At 47.7% G+C, this 15,285-nt stretch overlaps 1 protein-coding gene across 1 annotated transcript in view; it reads right to left on the reverse strand.

The window, feature by feature from the left end:
• The window catches only part of LOC124671294 (disease resistance protein RGA2-like), a 24,834-nt gene that overhangs the window by 5,444 nt on the left and 4,105 nt on the right, over positions 1-15,285 (reverse strand). Inside the window, exon 3 of the mRNA XM_047207685.1 lies at positions 15,185-15,281. Within this exon, the coding sequence (XP_047063641.1) occupies positions 15,185-15,281 (97 nt within the window). The remainder of the gene's footprint in view (positions 1-15,184; positions 15,282-15,285) is intronic.

Consider the following 15,285-nt stretch of genomic DNA (forward strand, 5'->3'; position numbering starts at 1 on the left):
GCCGACTACTACACCGCCACCGACACCACGCCGTCGTGCTGTCGGATTCAAGAGGAGCTACTACTTCCGCTGCCCGCCGGAACGGGGAGGTGGACGTCGTCTTCATCAACAACCGAACGTGTGACCGAGTACGGAGGTGCTGCCCGTTCGTGGCGCCGAACCGATCGTGATCAAGATCTTCTACGCGCTTTTGCAAGCGGCAAGTGAACGTCTACCGCAGCAACAAGAGCCTCATCTTGTAGGCTTTGGAATCTCTTCAAGGGTGAGACTCGATACCCACTCGTTGCTACCGTCTTCTAGATTGCATCTTGGCTTGGATTGCGTGTTTGCGGTAGGAAAATTTTTGTTTTCTATGCTACGTTCTCCTACAAAAGACATATGGTAAACATTATAAGACTCCATACCGTCTTCCTTGTTGTTCAAAACTCAATACTAGATGTTATCTAGACTCTAGAGAAACCAAATATGCAAACCAAATTAGCAAGCTCTAAGTATTTCTTCATTAATGGGTGCAAAGTATATGATGCAAGAGCTTAAACATGAGCACAACAATTGCCAAGTATCAAATTATCCAAGACATTATAGCAATTTACTACATGTATCATTTTCCAATTCCAACCATATAACAATTTAACGAAGAAGAAACTTCGCCATGAATACTATGAGTAGAGTCTAAGGACATATTTGTCCATATGCTACAATGGAGCGTGTCTCTCTCCCATAAAGTGAATGCTAGGATCCATTTTATTCAAACAAAACAAAAACAAAAACAAACCGACGCTCCAAGCAAAGTGCATAAGTCTGTGACGGAATAAAAATATAGTTTCAGGGGAGGAACCCGATAATGTTGTCGATGAAGAAGGGGATGCCTTGGGCATCCCCAAGCTTAGACGCTTGAGTCTTCTTAGAATATGCGGGGGTGAACCACCGGGGCATCCCCAAGCTTAGAGCTTTCACTCTCCTTGATCATATTGCATCATACTCCTCTCTTGATCCTTGAAAACTTCCTCCACACCAAACTCGAAACAACTCATTAGAGGGTTAGTGCATAATAAAAATTCACATGTTCGAGAGGTGATACAATCATTCTTAACACTTCTGGATATTGCATAAAGCTACTCGGACATTAGTGGATCAAAGAAATTCATCCAACATAGCAAAAGAGGCAATGCGAAATAAAAGATAGAATCTGTCAAAACAGAACAGTCCGTAAAGATGGATTTTATTAGGCCACTAGACTTGCTCAAACGAAAATGCTCAAATTGAATGAAAGTTGCGTACATATCTGAGGATCATGCTCGTAAATTGGTTTAATTTTCTGAGCTACCTACAGGGAGATAGACCCAGATTCGTGACGAAGCAAAGAAATGCTGGAACTGCGCGAGTAATCCAAATCTAGTACTTACTTTTCTATCAAAGACTTTACTTGGCACAACAAAACATAAAACTAAGATAAGGAGAGGTTGCTACAAGTAGTAAACAACTTCCAAGACACAAATATAAAACAAAAATACTGGAGTAAAAATATGGGTTGTCTCCCATAAGCGCTTTTCTTTAACGCCTTTCAGCTAGGCGCGAAAGTGTATCTCAAGTATTATCGAAGGGTGGTGCACCTACAGCGGGGTTTGGAGTTTTCTCAACCATGCATAGTATGTTGGATACATAAGTTTCAGCGTCTCCCTTTTCATTAGTCTTGGGCTTGCTACTCTCATCGAACAAATTTTCAGGAACAAGCCAAGCATAGTTATTTTCTAGTGCATCATTCATAGCTAGGAGTTTACATGGTATTGGTGCTTTGATCTCCCCACCATCATTAGCATTATTAGTGTACCTTATCCTATCCATATCCATTTTTTCAAGGAGACCAACAAAATTAGTATGAGAACCAAGCATATTAAATTTAGCAAAGACCTTTCTAGCCTCTCTTGCTGGACCACCAAATTCTCTAAGAAGGGTTTCTAAAACAAAATCTTTCTTTTCCCCCTCTTCCAAATCACCAAGTGTAAGAAACATGTGTTGGATTATAGGATTGAGATTAACAAATTTAGTTTCCAACAGGCGAACTAAAGCGAGCAGCAGCAATTTCATAAGTAGGAGCAAGTTCTACCAAGTGTCTATCTTCAAAATCTTCAACGGTACTAACATGGGTGAAAAATTCTTCTATATTGTTCCTCCCAATTATAGACCCTTGTCCTACCGGTATGTTCTTTGTGGTAAAATTAAAAGGAAACATGATGAGTAAAGTAAATGCAAGTAAACTAATTTTTTTTTGTGTTTTTGATATAGCAAACAAGATAGTAAATAAAGTAAAGCTAGCAACTAATTTTTTTTTGTGTTTTGATATAATGCAGCAAACAAAGTAGTAAATAAAATAAAGCAAGACAAAAACAAAGTAAAGAGGTTGGGAAGTGGAGACTCCCCTTGCGGCGTGTCTTGATCTCCCCGGCAACGGCGCCGGAAATTTGCTTGATGCGTGTAGTTGACACGTCCGTTGGGAACCCCAAGAGGAAGGTGTGATGCGCACGGCGGCAAGTTTCCCTCGGTAAGAAACCAAGGTTTAATCGAACCAGTAGGAGTCAAGAAGCACGTTGAAGGTTGATGGCGGCGGGATGTAGTGCGGCGCAACACCAGAGATTCCGGCGCCAATGTGGAACCTGCACAACACAACCAAAGTACTTTGCCCCAACGAAACAGTGAGGTTGTCAATCTCACCGGCTTGCTTGTAACAAAGGATTAACCGTATTGTGTGGAAGATGATTGTTTGCGAGAGAAAATAGTAAAAACAAGTATTGCGAGCGAGATTTGTATTTTAGTATTAAAGAATGGACCGGGGTCCACGGTTCACTAGAGGTGTCTCTCCCATAAGATAAAAGCATGTTGGGTGAACAAATTACGGTCGGGCAATTGACAAATAGAGAGGGCATAACAATGCACATACATGACATGATAAGTATAGTGAGATTTAATTGGGCATTACGACAAAGTACATAGACCGCCATCCAAGCTGCATCTATGCCTAAAAAGTCCACCTTCGAGGTTATCATCCGAACCCCCTCCGGTATTAAGTTGCAAAGCAACGGACAATTGCATTAAGTATGGTGCGTAATGTAATCAACAACTACATCCTCGGACATAGCGCCAATGTTTTATCCCTAGTGGCAACAGACACAACACAACCTTAGAACTTTCTGTCATCTGTCCCGAGTGTCAATGCGGGCATGAACCCACTATCGAGCATAAATACTCCCTCTTGGAGTTAAAAGTAAAAACTTGGCCAGAGCCTCTACTAGTAACGGAGAGCATGCAAGATCATAAACAACACATATGTAATAACTTGATAATTAACATGACATGGTATTCTCTATCCATCGGATCCCGACAAACACAACATATAGAATTACAGATAGATGATCTTGATCATGTTAGGCAGCTCACAAGATCCAACAATGAAGCACAATGAGGAGAAGACAACCATCTAGCTACTTGTATGGACCCATAGTCCGAGGGTGAACTACTCACTCATCACTCCGGAGGCGACCATGGCGGTGTAGAGTCCTCCGGGAGATGAATCCCCTCTCCGGCGAGGTGCCGGAGGAGATCTCCAGAATCCCCCGAGATGGGATCGGCGGCGGCGGCGTCTCGGTAAGGTTTTCCGTATCGTGGTTTTTCGCATCGGGGGTTTCGCGACGGAGGCTTTAAGTAGGCGGAAGGGCGAGTCGGGGGCCGGACGAGGGGGCCACACCATAGGGCGGCGCGGGCCCCCGGGCCGCGCCGCCTTGTGGTGTCGCCACCTCGTGGCCCCACTTCGTGTGTTCTTCGGTCTTCGGAAGCTCCGTGGAAAAATAGGCCCCCGGGTTTTCGTTTCGTCCAATTCCGAGAATATTTCGTTACTAGGATTTCGAAACCAAAAACAGCAGAAAACGAGAACCGGCACTTCGGCATCTTGTTAATAGGTTAGTTCCAGAAAATGCACGAATATGACATAAAGTGTGCATAAAACATGTAGGTATCATCAATAATATGGCATAGAACATAAGAAATTATCGATACGTCGGAGACGTATCAGCGGGGATGAAGATCTCCAGTTCCTCGCCGATGGGGAACTGGAATCGGAAAGCGAGGATGACCTGTTCCCCTGGGACGGCTGCCCCTCTTCTGAAGAAGAGGAGGAGGAAGACGACGACGACTCCCTCGAGGGCTACCCGCCAGCGAAATGCCTCTGCATGTGGTGGGACGACGACGACAGCGATGATGACGAGGAGGATGAAGCTCCCGTAGAGGGCTACGAGAGCAGCGACGAGGAGCCCACCGGCAGTAGTGCCGATGAGAGCTCCGAGGACGACGACGAGGGCAGCGACGGCCCGTAGATAGGATCTACTAGTGTAGACCTAGTAGTAGCGGATTGGTCAACAGACCCTTCTTTTGTTCCTCCTTCCTTGAGCAATCGGCTCTTTCTTTGTAAGAAATCTTGTTTATTAATGAAGAATTTCTCCCAATTTTATTTAGCCGATTTCCTTCATGCTAATTTAGCCGATCATCACTTAGCCAATGCTCAATGAACCGATGGCAACGCATCGGTCTCTCATAATCCGTCCTTCATCTCTTCGACCACGGGGTGATCGCGGACTTGGTCAAAACTCAATAAGCCGATGTCAGCGCATCAAGCCCTCATGATCTATCCTTCATCTTTTCGACCCATGAGCTTGAGTTCTGCTGGATCACCACCCTTGACGAAAATCGCGACGCAGGACTAGCCGATGGCCACCCAATCGGCTTTCAAAAACAGAGCATCCACCGGAGCCGAGCTGCCCCCCGAGTCTCGATCAAGGCGAAACGAGACGAGGACACGCAATTCAGACAAATGGACCTGGGCACGATCATGTCTGAGAGAACTACCATGCAGAGCCAGCCAGAGCCGATCACCCCTCCTCTGTTGAAGGTCGATATTGCAGATGATCACACAACGGCTCAAAAATAGAACTCCTCTGACACAGAGCTAGAGGTCCTTGTGTTTTGCACGTGCCACCGGTAGATCCCATGAAATTTGTGCTAGAGTCGATGGCTATGCATCGGCTTTCTATCCTTAAGTCGATGTCTGCGCATCGGCTGTGCTTAAATTTTTTTTGAATTTTTTACGGCCGATTTATGTATCGGCCCCCATACTTCAATACCCATCATCAAAGAATATCTTGGGCTGCTTGGGCATTTGAAAGACACTTCCACTTCATATCCTCGTGTTTTATCCACCTAGGTGCCCCCCGAGCCGATTCTTTCAAGTAATTGAGGGTATCGGCTCTTCACGTATTCCCTGTTGGATCAAATGCTGAACCCAGGCAGAATGTATGGTGAGGATAATTTTGGCTGATTGCTGGAATCGGCCTCCATGTTGCTTGCTCGATGAAGGTTTTGCAATGTTCCTCCATAAATCCTTGGGGCCGATCACCTGGATCGGCATCGCCACGTTTGTCCGTCGATGTTGCTTTGTTACACGGTCAGGCCGGTGGATAAAACCAGCCTAACCCCGTTCTTTGTCACGTCGATGCGCTCGCAGTCGTCCAAATTGATGCCTGAGAGTGGCTCTTGGCCTGATGTCTCCCAAACGTCCATGCCGGCCGTTGAAATCTCGGCTGAATCATCTCGCGTGGACGACTTCTACTTCATCTCCATCCCATCGTATTAGGCATTGGTGCATCGTGGATGGAATGCAACAGATTGGCGTGGATCCAATCTCTCCCTAGTAGGACAGCATAGGAGCTCTTGCTTGTCGACAATAAAGAACGTCGTAGGGACGGTTTTCCTTCCTACGGTCGGATCCACATTCAGAACACCTTGTGCGTCGGATGCTTGGCCGTTGAAATCGCTCAATGTCACATTGGTCTTGATCGGATCCGAGCTAGAGCGTCCCAACCGACGTAGCATGGAGTATGGCATAATGTTAACTGCCGCTCCGGTGTCCACCAACATCTTGTTGACAGGCTGCCCATTGATGTAACCTCGCAAGTACAGGGCCTTCAGGTGCCTGTAGCCTCTCTCTCGTGGCTTCTCAAAGATGACCGGCCGTGGGCCGCAGTCAAGTTGTGCCACAGGTGCTTCGTCTAATCCTGGAGCACTAAACTCCGTCGGAAGGATGAAGACCATGTTTGTGCCAGCCGATGTCTCATCGTCGGCTTTCTTTTGTCTGGGGCGCCACTCTTTCCTTTGTGGCCGACCTTCTTCGTCCAGGGTTCGCTGAATTTTAGCGGCCGGATCAGGCCGCGCCTTCCTCAACGTGTGCGGGTACAACCTTTCGGCCTTCCTCCAACCCACGTAGACGCTGAACCCTTCGCTTCGGGAACGGCCGAGCCCATCGGGGCACCACCTTGGCCGATGATACTTGTCTTCTTCTTCATCATCGTCCTCTAGTTCCTCGAGATCTTCCACCCGAGCGGACTCGACATGCCTGTCCCGAGGCGGGAGAGGCCCTAGACGTTTGAACACGGACACGTTAGCCGCATCCTTCTTCTTTTGTTTACATTCTGGGCGGCTGCCGATTGTAGGCAATCGGCTCATTCCCGAATCCCGGCGAGTGTCCGAAGAAGGGGCAGTCCCGGTGCCTATCCACGTCGTCTTGCTCCCTCGACTTTTCCTTGGCGTGGCGCTCATATCGTTCCTCGTCGCGATCATGCCGACGACGTCTCCTGTCGTCCCTAGCCAGACGATCTTTTTCATCATCGTCGTTGTATCGCCGGCGTTGGTCGTATTGACCCACATACTTGTTGAGGAGGTGATCAGAGAGAGGTCGCTGATATATTACGTTCCTCACTTCTCCCTCTGTGATGTAGCGCTTGCCATCGTGACGGAGCCGATCGCGTGGAGCGGCTTCCTCTGTATCCTTGCTATGAGAGCAGCTGCCCTCATCTCCGTCCTTACCAGAGTGGTGCCCAGGTCCTACCATGTTGATATTGCACGAGAAATCTAGTTGGCACCCTCCATGGTAAGTATACTCCACCATGTTAACGGCGGGGAAGGGGTGTGTGTCGACCTTCATGGCGTACTGGCTGAAAATTAGCCGCCCTTGTTCTATCGTCATTTGGACCTGTTGACGCCACACCCTGCAGTCGTTGGTGGCATGGGTGAACGTGTTATGCCATTTGCGGTATGGCTTTCCGTTCGGCTCTTGCACCGTGGGGATCTTGTGGCCTTCGGGTAACTTTAGCTGCTTCTCCTTGAGTAAGAGGTCGAAAATCTGCTCAGCTTTGGTCACGTCGAAGTCAAATCCTTTTGGAGGACCTTGTGGCTTAACCCACTTACAGGACACGGGGCTTGCCCCCCCGAGTCCATTCAGCCACTGCTACCTCTTGATCTCTCGCAACACCTTCATCTTCATCTGCCTCAACCAGGACCACCGCACGTTTGAATTTATCCTGGTAAACATCTGGGTGGCACTGTTCATATGCTGACAGCTTCTGCACCATGTGCGCCAGTGAAGGGTAGTCTGCTTGGGAGGCCACGTCCTTGATCGATGATGAGAGACCCACCACCGCCAACTCGACTGCTTCCTTTTCACTTACATGAACCGAATAGCATCGGTTCCTAACGGTCCTGAAGCGGCTGGACGTATTCCGCCACCGTTTCCCCGCGCTTCGTCGTACTTGTTCTAGATCGGCAATGCCAGCCTCGGAAGCCTCCCGAGTGGTACAGGTATGTGGAACCGCTCTTCCAACTGCTTCCAAGTCCGGATTGAGTTTGGTGGCAGCGATGTGTACCACCCGAAAGCCGATCATGTGAGGGACTGTGCGAAGAACCTCACACGTAGCTCGTCTGATGCTGAGATCGTGCCCAGCTGCGCCAAATATCGGCTCACATGCTCGATGGAGCTGGAACCATCTGATCCATTAAACTTGGTGAAATCAGGGAGCCGATATTTGGGTGGTAGTGGGATCAATTCGTACTCGTTGGGGTACGGCTTGGAATAGCCGATTGTCCTCCTTTTCGGCATCATGCCGAACCGGTCTTTCGAATTGTACAAATCTGATCCGCGGTGATGGCTGCGGGCGTCGAACTCCGAAGGTTCGCCGGGGTGGCATACTTAGCCAGCCCATGCTTGCTTTTCCAGTTCCGAGCCAACCTGCAGGAGCTGAGCTCTGGAGGTTTGTCGGAGTGGCATACTTAGCTAGCCACGTCCGCTTCTCAAGATCCGTTCCCGACGTTCCTCCTCGCTGTTCCGGAAGACCCTGCGCGTTGCGGCCGGTTCGAGAGTGCCCGATTCATCGCAGTCTGGCACGTACGCGCACGTGTATCCGTGGGGGATCTCCTTGGGCGCCTCATGTAAGAATTGGTAGTCACTAGGGTCACCACCAATCTTGTAGACGACGTATGCCGATGAACTCGGCACTTCTGGTGCTGCCAACGCGAACGGCAGCGGTGGACGGGACCGGAGTGGCATCTCTCCTTGGTAAGTCCCCGCAGCTGGTCCCGACGGAGAGTACCGGTGGCTCATGATTTCCTGGATCACGCGCGAGCGACACGCTCCAAAGTGTTCACCGAGGCTCTCGGAATGGCGGTGCAGCGAATGAGCCACCATGAAGTTGATCTCCCGACGCGAGCGACCCGGGTGCGTTCTTCGACGGGGCGGACAGGTCCACTCCATCGAGCGCGCTTCAGGTGAGAACCCTTTCCACCTCGATGCCATGTGAGCGGGTTCGTGAAAAGAGCCGATGAGGTCGGCTTCGAGGACTGCTTTGATCTCGTCATGCTTCTTCTTGAGCTCCTCGGTCGGATCCTCGTACTTGACCGGAGTGCCTTCCGCCATCTCGGATGTAGATGGCGATGCGGTGGATGTCGAAGATTGTCCCACCGGGCGTGCCGAAATGTGTTGCGGTCGAAAACCCACCGGCGGGCAGCGACGGGCAACACCGTAGAGCCGGGAATCTCCCGGGACTGCGGCCGGCCCTGGTCCCTCCGAGCGACGGCCCGCAAAGCCTTCCGCACGCACGTCCGATGCTGATGCAAGGGCGTGCCACCCGACCTATACCTGGTCGGGAAGGTGTTGGATGATGCCTCGCTTAGTTTCCTGCATGGCATACACGTAAACGTTAAATACGAGCCTCGATCGGCTCTCAGGTTGTCTCCGTGAATCGGCTCAAAGAGCCAATCCACCCATGATACGTACGAGGTGTACGATCAGATGGTGGTCCTGCTTGATCAAGATGAAGCTGAAGCGACCTACTACGATTTGGGGTTTTCACTGCATAATCGGAACATCCTACTCGTGATCGAGCCTCGCGGCCATGCACGGTAATCGTAAACCGACCCTAGACAAGGCCTAAAAACCAACACGAAGTTGATCCTCGGAACATCCTGTCTAGGGCTAGCAAACTACACCCTACGCGCCACTGGATCCTTCGACCCGTTTGTAAGGCCTAACAATGCAGATATTAAACTAATCCTTGAAGAAACAAGGAGCAATCATAACGGATCGGATCTACTAAATAATGATCAAGCGGGGTGCCGCCCTTACACCCAGGATAGGCGTAAGGGCGGCTAGATGCCTAAGGGTTGCACGACGATAGCATATGATATGATGAACAATGCTAACCCTAAAACATCTATGATAACTACGTTGCTCGCCATCAAAAAGGCTTCGAGTACGAGCAACGCATGAACGACGAATAAACGTGTAGTCGCCTAGATCGCAAGATGCGATCTAGGCAGCATGGTGCTTACCCGGAAGAAACCCTCGAGACGGGGGAGTTGGCGATGCGCCGAGATTGGTTTGTGGTGAACGTGATTGTTGTTTATTCCATAAACCCTAGATACATATTTATAGTCCGGGGGACTTTCTAATTCAGGCGTGCACCTAACCGCGCACGGGTTAAACTCTAACTTCTAACCGACACGTATCCTACTATGGTACAGATACACGGGCGATCTAGCCCAAACTTGGTACACAAGGCCGATTCATGTATTTCTTCTATGTATATTCTTCAAGCCCATCTCCAATCGCGGCCCACCTCTGATCCGGTCAAATTCTGGTGATAACACTTTGTTATCATACATGGATCCCATTTCGGATTTCATGGCTTCTTGCAATTTGTTGGAATCTGGGCTCATCATCGCTTCTTCATACGTCGCAGGGTCCTCATCATTGTTATCCACAATCATGACATTTAGACAAGGATCATACCAATCAGGAGTGGCACGTTCCCTTGTCGATCTGCGAGGTTCGGTAGTTTCCTCGTTCGAAGTTTCATGATCATTATCATTAGCTTCCTCTCGTTGCCGGTGTAGGCGGTACAGGTACAACTTCCGTGCATCGCGCTACTCGATCAACGAGTATAGATTCATCAATCTCATCGAGTTCTACTTTTCTTCCAAGTCACTTCTTTAGTGAGAAATTCTTTCTCAAGAAAGGTTCCGTTCTTAGCAACAAAGATTTTGCCTTCGGATCCGTGATAGAAAGTGTACCCTATAGTTTCCTTAGGGTATCCTATGAAGACGCATTTCTCCGCTTTGGGTTCTAGCTTGTCCGGTTGTAACTTTTTTACATAGGCTTCGCAACCCCAAACTTTAAGGAACGACAGACTTAGGTTTCTTATTAAACCATAATTCATACGGTGTCGTTTCTATGGATTTTGATGGTGCTCTATTTAAAGTGAATGCGGCTGTCTCTAATGCATAACTCCAAAAAGATAACGGCAAATCGATAAGAGACATCATAGAATGAACCATATCTAAGAGAGTTCGATTACGACGTTCGGACACACCGTTCCGTTGTGGTGTTCCCGGCGGTGTCAATTGTGAAAGTATTCCGCATTTCTTTAAATGCATGCCAAACTCATAACTCAGATATTCACCTCCGCGATCAGATCGTAGAAATTTAATCTTCTTGTTACGTTGATTTTCTACTTCACTTTGGAATTCTTTAAACTTCTCAAAAGTTTCGGATTTATGTTTCATGAAATAGATATACCCATATCTACTCGGATCATCTCGTGAAGGTTAGAACATAACGATAACCACCGCGCGATGCTACGCTCATTGGTCCGCACACATCGGTATGTATGATTTCCAATAAGTCGGTAGCTCGCTCCATCATACCGTAAAATGGAGTCTTAGTCATTTTTCCCATTAGACATGCTTCGCATCTATCAAGTGACTCAAAATCAAGTGATTCAAGTAATCCATTAGTATGGAGTTTCTTCATGCGTTTCACTCCAATATGACCAAGACGACAATAGCTACATATAAGTAGAATTATCATTCAATTTAATTCGCTTAGCATCAATGTTATGTATATGCGTATCACTACTATCGAGATCTAACGAAATAAGCCATTCTTTTCGTGTGCTCGACCATAAAAGATATTATTCATAAAAATAGAACAACCATTATTCTCGGACTTGAATGAATAACCGTCTTGCATTAAACAAGATCCGGATATAATGTTCATGCTCAACGCGGGTACAAAATAACAATTATTTAGGCTTAAAACTAATCCCGAAGGTAGATGTAGAGGAAGTGTGCCGACAGCGATCACATCGACTTTGGATCCGTTTCCAACGCGCATCGTCACTTCATCTTTCAGTAGTCTTCGTTTATTCTTTAGTTCCTGTTTCGAGTTACAAATATGAGCAACCGAACCAGTATCAAATACCCAGGCACTAGAACGAGAACCAGTGAGATAAACATCTATAACATGTATATCAGATATACCTTCTTTCTTCTTCTTGACAAGGCCGCTCTTCGGATCAGCCGGATACTTGGAGCAATTACGCTTCCGGTGTCCCTTCTCCTTGCGATAATAGCACTCGAGCATCGGGCTTAGGGCCGTTCTTAGGTTTCATAGGAGGCGTGGCAGATTTCTTGCCACCCTTCTTGAATTTTCCCTTAGACTTGCCCTGTTTCTTGAAGCCGGTGGTCTTGTTGACCATCAACACTTGGTGCTCTTTCTTGATCTCAATCTCAGCGAGCTTTTAGCATGCCAAAGAGTTCGGGTAACTCCTTGTTCATGTTCTGCATATTGTAGTTCATCACAAAGTTCTTGTAACTTGGTGGCAGTGATTGAAGGACACGATTAATCCCCGGTCCGTTAGGAATCACTATTCCCAAGTCACCGAGTTTCTTCGCATGCCCGGCCATGGCGAGCATGTGCTCACTAATGGAGCTGCCTTCTTCCATCATACGAACTGAAGAAATGTTTCGATGCTTCATAGCATTCCACGGCCGCATGAGTCTCAAATATAGCTTTCAGGCTCATTCATCAACTCACGAGGATCATGGTGCTCAAAACGTTTTTGAAGATCGGATTCCGGACTACACGAGATGGCACACTGAACTTGAGAGTACTGAGTTTTCCGAGTCTCGTAAACAGCTTTTACTTCATCGGTTTCAGTTTCTGCAGGAGGGTCACCTAGCGGTGTATCAAGCACATATTGTAGATTTCCGCCAGAGAGGAAGATCCTCACATGACGGAACCAGTCGGTGAAGTTGCTACCGTTGCTCTTAAGCTTTTCTTTCTCTAGGAACTGGTTAAAATTGATTGGGGACGCCATCTCTACAACATATATTTGCAATAGTTTAGACTAAGTTTATGACAAATTGAGTTCAAATTTTAATTCAACATAATTAAAAATCTAGGTGAACTCCCACTCAAAACAATATCCCTCGCATTGTCTTAGTGATCACACGAACCAAATCCACCACACCTAAGTCCGATCATCACGAGACAAGGTGTAATTTCAATGGCGAACACTCAAAGTGTTCATCATATCAATCATATGATTCACGCTCTACCTTTCGGTATCACGTGTTCCGAGACCATGTCTGTACATGCTAGGCTCGTCAAGGCCACCTTAGTATCCGCATGTGCAAAACTGGCTTGCACCCATTGTATGCACTTGTTGATTCTATCACACCCGATCATCACGAGATGCTTCGAAACGACAAGTCTTGGCAACGGTGCTACTAAGGATGAACACTTTATTATCTTGAGATTTTAGTGAGGGATCATCTTATAATGCTACCGTCGCGATCTAAGCAAAATAAGATGCATAAAAGGATTAACATCACATGCAGTTCAAATGTGATATGATATGGCCCCTTTGTCTTTGCGCCTTTGATCTTCATCTCCAAAGCACGGACATGATCTCCATCATCTTCGGGCATGATCTCCATCATCGTCGGTGTAGCGTCAAGGTCAATGGCGCCGTCTTCATGATTGTCCTCCATGTAGCAACTATTACAACTACTCTGAAATACTACTCAACATGAAATTTAAAGACAACCATAAGGCTCCTGCCGGTTGCCACAATACAATAATGATCATCTCATACATATTCATCATCACATTATGGCCATATCACATCACCAAACCCTGCAAAAACAAGTTAGACGTCTCTAATTTGGTTTGCATATTTTACGTGGTTTAGGGTTTTCGAGAGAGATCTAATCTACCTACGAACATGAACCACAACGTTGATACTAATGTTGTCAATAGAAGAGTAAATTGAATCTTTACTATAGTAGGAGAGACAGACACCCGCAAAGCCTCTTATGCAATACAAGTTGCATGTCGAACGAGGAACAAGTCTCATGAACACGGTCATGTAAAGTTAGTCCGAGCCGCTTCATCCCACTATGCCATAAAGATGCAAAGTACTCAACTAAAGATAACAAGAGCATCAACGCCCACAAAACCATTGTGTTCTACTCGTGCAACCATCTATGCATAGACACGGCTTTGATACCACTGTAGGATAACGTTGCATAGAAAACAAAAATTTTCCTACCGCGAACACGCAATCCAAGCCAAGATGCAATCTAGAAGACGGTAGCAACGAGGGGTTTATCGAGTCTCACCCTTGAAGAGATTCCAAAGCCTACAAGATGAGGCTCTTGTTGCTGCGGTAGACGTTCACTTGCCGCTTGCAAAAGCGCGTAGAAGATCTTGATCACCGGCGCCACGAACGGGCAGCACCTCCGTACTCGGTCACACGTTCGGTTGTTGATGAAGACGACGTCCACCTCCCGTTCCAGCGGGCAGCGGAAGTAGTAGCTCCTCTTGAATCCGACAACACGACGGCGTGGTGTCGGTGGCGGTGGAGAACTCCGGCGGAGCTTCGCTAAAGCACGCGGGAGCTATGGAGGAGAGGGGGCGGCTAGGGTTTGGGAGGGGGTGGCCGGCCACTTGGGGGGTGCGGCCAGGTGGTGGTCTTGAGGTGGCCGGCCCCCTCCCCTTGTCCCTCATTATATAGGTGGAAGCCCCAAGGGTTGGACTACAAGTCTCCGAATAAGACCCGAACCCAATACCTTCCATATGAAAGGGTAACCTACCCAAGCTAGGACTCCCACTTGAGGTGGGAGTTCCACCTTCCATGGAGGGGGTGGCCGGCCCCCTTTGGGGGAGTCCACTTGGGACTCCTCCCCCTCTAGGGTTGGCCGGCCATGGAGGTGGAGTCCCTCCGGGACTCCACCTTCCTTGGTGGTTTCTTCCGGACTTTTCTAGAACCTTCTAGAACCTTCCATAGAACGTTCCGCATCATTTTAAATCACATAAAATGACATCCTATATATGAATCTTATTCTCCGGACCATTCCGGAACTCCTCGTGATGTCCGGGATCTCATCCGGGACTCCGAACAAATATTCGAACTCCATTCCATATTCAAGTTCTACCATTTCAACATCCAACTTTAAGTGTGTCACCCTACGGTTCGTGAACTATGCGGACATGGTTGAGTACTCACTCCAACCAATAACTAATAGCGGGATCTGGAGATCCATAATAGCTCCCACATATTCAACGATGACTTACTATGTATCGAAAGCTTATAGCAAATAACTTAATGACGAGATCTTATGCTACGCTTTAATTGGGTGTGTCCATTACATCATTCATACAATGATATAACCTTGTTATTAATAACATCCAATGTTCATGATTATGAAACTAATCATCCATTAATCAACAAGCTAGTTAAGAGGCATACTAGGGACTCTTTGTTGTTTACATATCACACATGTACCAATGTTTCGGTTAATACAATTATAGCATGGTATATAAACATTTATCATAAACATAAAGATATATAATAACCACTTTTATTATTGCCTCTTGGGCATATCTCCAACACCCCCCCCGACGAGGGCAGCCGGGGTGCCGCCACCCAATGCCCGCATGACCTCTCCTCCTCCTCCTCCCTACCTCGCTGCTGCCGCCAGGCAAAGCCCCGGGCGGTGCTGGCGGCGGCGGCCTCCCTCTCCCCCGCGCGCAGAGACGACCCGTCGGGGCGGGCTTGATCCTTC

The sequence above is a fragment of the Lolium rigidum genome, chromosome 7 (assembly GCF_022539505.1).
Source record: "Lolium rigidum isolate FL_2022 chromosome 7, APGP_CSIRO_Lrig_0.1, whole genome shotgun sequence".
In the NCBI taxonomy this organism is placed as follows: domain Eukaryota; kingdom Viridiplantae; phylum Streptophyta; class Magnoliopsida; order Poales; family Poaceae; genus Lolium; species Lolium rigidum.